The sequence below is a fragment of the Globicephala melas genome, chromosome 13, assembly GCF_963455315.2.
Source record: "Globicephala melas chromosome 13, mGloMel1.2, whole genome shotgun sequence".
In the NCBI taxonomy this organism is placed as follows: domain Eukaryota; kingdom Metazoa; phylum Chordata; class Mammalia; order Artiodactyla; family Delphinidae; genus Globicephala; species Globicephala melas.
Window position 1 is genome coordinate 61505028 of NC_083326.1, and position 6259 is coordinate 61511286.

Here is a 6259-nt window from a genome sequence, read left to right on the forward strand (position 1 = left end):
AACACCCATTTATGATAAAAACTCTCCAGAAAGTGGGCATAGAGGGAACCTACCTCAACATAATCAAGGCCATATATGACAAACCCACAGCAAATATCATTCTCAATGGTGAAAAACTGAAATTATTTCCTCTAAGATCAGGAACAAGACAAGGATGTCCACCTTCGCCGCTGTTATTCAACATAGTTTTGCATGTTTTAGCCACAGCAATCAGAGAAGGAAAAGAAAAAAAAGGAATCCAAATCGGAAAAGAAGTAAAATTGTCACTGTTTGCAGATGACATGATACTATACGTAGAGAATCCCAAAGATGCCACCAGAAAAGTACTAGAGCTAATCAATGAATTTGGTAATGTAGCAGGATACAAAATTAATGCATAGAAATCTCTTGAATTCCTATACACTAATGATGAAAAATCTGAAAGAGAAATTAAGGAAACCCTCCCATTTACCATTGCAACAAAAAGAATAAAGTACCTAGGAATAAACCTACCTGGGAGACAAAGGACCTGTGTGCAGAAAACTAGAAGACACTGATGAGAAAAATTAAAGATAATACAAACAGATGGAGAGATATACCATGTTCTTGCATTGGAAGAATCAGTATTGTGAAAATGACTATACTACCCAAAGCAATCTACAGATTCAGTGCAATCCCTATCAAATTACCAATGGAGTTTTTTACAGAACTAGAACCAAAAGTCTTAAAATTTGTATGGAGACACAAAAGACCCCGAATAGCCATAACAGTCTTGAGGGAAAAAGACAGAGCTGGAGGAATCAGACTCCGTGACTTCAGACTACTACAAAGCTACAGTAATCAAGACAATATGGTACTGGCACAAAAACAGAAATATAGATCAATGAAACAGGATAGAAAGCCCAGAGATAATATCCACGCACCTATAGTCAAGTAATCTATGACAAAGTAGGCAAGGGTATACAATGGAGAAAAGACAGGCTCTTCAATAAGTGATGCTGGGAAAACTGGACAGGTACAGGTAAAAGAATGAAATTAGAACACTCCCTAACACCATACACAAAAGTAAACTCAAAGTGGATTAGAAACCTAAATGTAAGACCAGACTCTATAAAACTCTTAGAGGAAAACATAGGAAGAACACTCTTTGACATAAATGACAGCAAGATCTTTTTTGACCCACCTCCTAGAGTAATGGAAATAAAAGCAAAAATAAACAAATTGGACCTAATGAAACTTAAAAGCTTTTGCAAAGCAAAGGAAACTACAAACAAGACGAAAAGACAACCTTCAGAATGGGAGAAAATATTTGCAAACGAATCAACGGACAAAGGATTAATCTCCAAAATATATAAACAGCTCATGCAGCTCAATATTAATAAAACAAACAACCCAATAAGAAAATGGGCAGAAGACCTAAATAGACATTTCTCCAAAGAAGACGTACAAATGGCCAAGAAGCACGTGAAAAGCTGCTCAACATCACTAATTATTAGAGAAATGCAAATCTAAACTACAATGAGGTATCTCACCTCACACCAGTTAGAATGGGCATCATCAGAAAATCTACAAACAACTAATGCTGAAGAGGGTGTGGAGAAAAGGGAACCCTCTTGCACTGTTGGTGGGAATGTAAATTGATACAGCCACTATGCAGAACAGTATGGAGGTTCCTTCAAAAACTAAAAATAGAATTAGCATATGACCCAGCAATCACACTACTGGGTATATAGCCAGAGAAAACCATATTTCAAAAAGACAAATGCACTCCAGTGTTCATTGCAGCACTATTTACAACAGCCAGGTCATGGAAGCAACCTAAATGCCCAGCAAGAGACGAATGGATAAAGAAGATGTGGTACATATGTACAATGGAATATTACTCAGCCATAAAAGGGAACGAAATTGGGTCATTTGTAGAGACGTGGACGAATCTACAGACTGTCATGCAGAGTGAAGTAAGTCAGAAAGAGAAAAACAAATCTCGTATATTAATGCATATATGTGGAACCTAGAAAAATGGTACAGATGAACTAGTTTGCAGGGCAGAAAGAGAGACACGGATGTAGAGAACAAATGTATGGACACCAAGCGGGGAAAGTGGCGGGGGGTGGTGGTGGTGTGATGAATTGGGAGATTGGGATTAACATATATACACTAATATGTATAAAATGGATGACTAATAAGAACCTGCTGTATAAAAAAATAAATAAAATTCAAAAAATATACTAAAAAAAAAGAAATGTAAGGTTTCCAGGATTAAATGATGATGAAAGTAATACAAATAAAAACTAGATTAAAAACATAATAATCTGCCAGAGGGGTCTGGTTACACCACTGTCCACAGGGTGGCCTGTTGTGCAGTTACTTAGAGTCGTATTTCTGAAAATAGCCTCATAATGCAGGAAAATGTTCGTCTGTTACATATAAAAAGCAGTAATCAGTGCATGTAAGGAGCATGATCCCAGTTTAATTTCTGAGCGTGTGGACGTCTGTGCATGCATGCGTGTCTCTAGGTCTTGGGTCTGGGCTGTCTGTACATGCCGCTCAAACCTGTGTGGGTACGTATGGGGAAACAACGGTGTTGTTGAGACGCACTCACCTCTGTGGGGATGCACCTGGGCGTGCATCCTGAAGGAAAAACCAGGACAGCAGCGCCTGGGGAAGGTCCACCCTGAGTACCCCGGACTCTGAGCCCTTGGATGCCTTTAGGGCTGCCGGCCTCAACAGGCACAGAGCTCTGGGGAGCAGGGGCAGCTGTGTGGTCTCTGATGGCAGGAAACAAACAGGGACACCGGTGTCCACCCTTCACTCCAGGGCTCAGGGCCAGAGGGGAGGGGTGGCGTCTACAGGACGCCTGCACAAACTTGTCTCCAGATAGTGAAATTGTGGATTTTTATTTTCCTCATCCTGTGTTATTTTTCAAAATTTCAAATACAATTTTTAATAATCAGAAAACATATGTAGCCATTTCAAGTCACATACTGCTTAGAAGCTGGAACAAAGTAGTTGCTTCAGGACCTCATAGCTGGGCAGCAGCTGTGGGTGATCCGTGTTGGGCAGGTGTGCTGCTTTGGCCTGTGGTGGGCTGCAGGGGTGAGGCGGGCAGTCAGCAAAAGGGCCCCCACAGTTACTGCGACCAGGTGGAGGCAGGAATGAGCCCTGGCCCCCCGGCCTTGCAGCCCACAGAGCAGCACGGGAGGTGGTGACAGACAGGGAAAAGGGACATTGTCTCTTGCCCAGAAGCCCCAGACCAAAGGGTTCTGCCTCTTTAGGCTCTGCAGGGCTGGGGAAGGAGGGGGCCCTTAGCCAAGCTGGGATGGCCAGGCCTGAGTCTGGTCTGTGCCCCCCGCCCGCCCCCTGGTTGCCCGGGGGATCAACGATCCAGGATCTGGGTCCAGAGCCCAACTCCTCAGGTGTATTTGTTGGAACAAAGCTTGAAGAACAGGGTTGACCTGACTTTGGACCCACTGTCTGCTCATGCTGTTGGTTGCGTTTTCCTCCAGCCACCCGTGGGACACAGTCATCAAGGCTGCCATGAGGAAGTACCCGAATCCCATGAACCCCAGTGTCGTGGGCGTCGACGTGCTGGAGCGCAGTGTGGACAGCCGGGGCCGGCTTCACAGCCACCGCCTCCTCAGCACCGAGTGGGGGCTGCCCAGCCTCGTGAGAGCGGTGAGCCCTCAGTGGAGCCCGGCTGCACCCGCATGACCCCCAGCTACACTCACACAGCTGTCTACATCCGCCAGCCCAGCTGGCACCCATATGCAGGGAATGACAACCTTCCCATTTGGGATTTCTGGGAAGCCCCAGAGATGGTTTGTTTCTCTGTGAATTGAGTTAATCGTCCACCTGAGTGTTCAACACATCCCCTGACCCACCTGCAGTGGGGACACTGCCCACAGGACCCCCAAAACCCCATGACCCCCGGTCCCCCACCCCTTCCCCACACCCAGTCCCCCCACCCCAGCCTCATCATCCTGCTTGGTGTGGCCTGAACCCCAGAGTTGGCTCCACACAGCGGGGCCCGGGGGTTGGGGGTCAGAGTCGGTCCACAGCTGACTCACCAGCCGGACCTTGTCCTCAACCTTGACCTCAGCACCCCAGTTCCTGCCCTGCTTTCTCCTCTGTCTAAGCACTGGTCCCTATGTCCCTGATTCGTGTGTCCGTCCCACCTGCTGGACAGAGGCACCTGGAGGAGCTAGAGGTGCTGCTGCAGCCACACCTGCATCCTTGGTTGAAGAGATGGGTAGCGGATAGGAAATGGCGGTCGGTGTTCTAGGATATAAGGTGGAGTTTCTAACACGTCACTATGCTGGTTTTGCTTTGTTTTTCAGATTTTGGGAACCAGTAGGACTTTGACATACATCAGAGAACATTCTGTTGTGGATCCAGTGGGAAAGAAAATGGAGCTCTGTTCCACCAATGTAAGCAATGGCCACGATGGTGCGTAATGTCTTCATTTAATTTTTTTTCCAGCCCGCCTTTGGTCTAAGTGATCTTTTATTTTTAATAGAAAGACTGACTTTATTTAGCAGTATCTTACTTGTCTTTTATTCCAGTATAAAAATGTATAGAAGAACACACATAATGATGTGAACACACCTTTGTAACCAGTGGGCAGGCCAGGGGACAGACTGGCAGCCCTGGGGCCCCCGTGCGCCTCCCCAGTGCCTCCCTGCCCCCCCAGCCTCCATCCTGCCCGCCAACAGCACACTCGGCTCTTCGCAGCCACTGAAACAGCCACTTTTCTCCTGGCCTCCTCTCTCACGTCTCACAATGAAGAACCATTGATATTGGCCTCATGCACATTCAAAGAATATGTTGGGGAAAACGGGTGGCCTGGGAGCATGGTTTATGTCAGGCCCCTTACCCTGTGGGTCGTGTCACTGTGTGCGGAGGCTCCTTGGTTTACCGTCTGGACCTCTGCCCGGGGCCCCCTTTCCTCAGCCCAGGCAGCCCTTCCGCAAAGTCACAGGGAGCCGGGTGGGTGTGTCCACATCAGCCATTACTGACAGTTTATATATTGTTCTCTCTTCTCCTTCACTTGGAAAATTACTCTTCCTCCTTCAAGAAGGCTTAGTTGTCGGTAAAGAGGGACGGTTCTTGCTGTTGTAGGAGGTCTAGTGGAAAGGAAGGGCTTTGGGCGGGACAGCCGCATGCCTGCGTCCTGGTTATCACGGAATCAGTGTATGGCTGCGGGTGTCAGTGATCAACCTGTTCTGAGCCTCACTTTCCTTGTCTAAAAAAGAGCAAACCTCACCGTATTGTCCTGAGGATTAATGAAAGAAAATGAGGTTTATTAAATACAGAGCCTGGCATAAAAATATTGCACATACAATGATGACAGCTAATGAGCCCGGCTCAGGTTTGGGTGGGGTGTGGAGGGAGGGCGGTGACTGTCCCCAGGAGCGGCCAGGAGCGGTGTCCCTGGGCTGTACTTTGGCCGTGCCTCCTGGGCCTTGGCGGGCCTTGGCGCTTCTTCTGCTCTGGCTCCAGTAAGTGCAGATTCGGGGATGGGGGGAGTGGGGGCAGATGGTCTGGGAAGAAATGCAAGAAAAATAGAACCTACAGCCATTGTTTCCTGTTTTAAGATCACACTCACAAACTGGGTGTCGGTGAGCGAGAGGCTGGTGTACACACCCCACCCGGAGGACCCAGGAAGGTAAGCAGACATTGAACTCCAAGGCTGGGGCGGGGCGGGTGCTCCCCCCACCCGCCGGCTGCTCAGACCCTTCACTTCTCGCTCTCCTGCAGGACCGTGCTCACCCAAGAAGCCGTCATCACCGTGAAGGGGATCAGCCTCGGCAGCTATCTGGAGAGTTTGATGGCCAACACGATATCATCCAACGCAAAGAAGGTACCATCTCTAGCTGTTCGGGGTCCCGATGAGCGGGGGTCCTACTGACCGCGGGCAGGTGGGGACGGCTCCAGGCCTGGGGGAACACAGGCCAGCAAGGCAGCCACCCCTTTCAGGAGCCAAACCATCTGGGCTCAGTTAACAAGACACACCCCACACCTCCAGGACAGGTATTGGCGTGGGCAGGCAGGACACTCGGGATTTTCAGCAGTTTCATATTTAATCGGCATTGAGTGGCTCTGGCTGAGCTTCTCCGTGTGCAGGGTTTCCCTTTGCCTCCCGCTCTGGTGGGATTTGGGAGCGAGCCTTGTGGAGGGAGTGGGGGAGGGATGACCAGGAGGCTGTCGGCCCTGGCCTCTCCAGCGGGGTTGGCAGGAAGAGCTTGGGTGTTTGGGAGGCACATCCCAGGCAGTGCTGGGT

At 48.6% G+C, this 6259-nt stretch overlaps 1 protein-coding gene across 14 annotated transcripts in view; it reads left to right on the forward strand.

Annotated features, from left to right (window-relative positions):
• The window catches only part of PRELID3A (PRELI domain containing 3A), an 85356-nt gene that overhangs the window by 37281 nt on the left and 41816 nt on the right, over positions 1–6259 (forward strand). For 7 of the 14 annotated variants that reach the window (XR_009566549.1, XR_009566550.1, XM_060311232.1 and 4 more), the window contains exons 2-5: positions 3486–3654; positions 4317–4406; positions 5574–5644; positions 5737–5839. Coding sequence is in view for 11 of the 14 variants with exons in the window: in XM_060311232.1 (XP_060167215.1) it covers positions 3486–3654; positions 4317–4406; positions 5574–5644; positions 5737–5839 (433 nt within the window). In the remaining 3 variants the exon portion in view is untranslated. Of the gene's footprint in view, positions 1–3485; positions 3655–4316; positions 4426–5573; positions 5645–5736; positions 5840–6259 lie in introns of all 14 variants that reach the window. The other 7 variants (XR_009566551.1, XM_030836543.2, XM_060311228.1 and 4 more) reach the window with 1 other exon arrangement.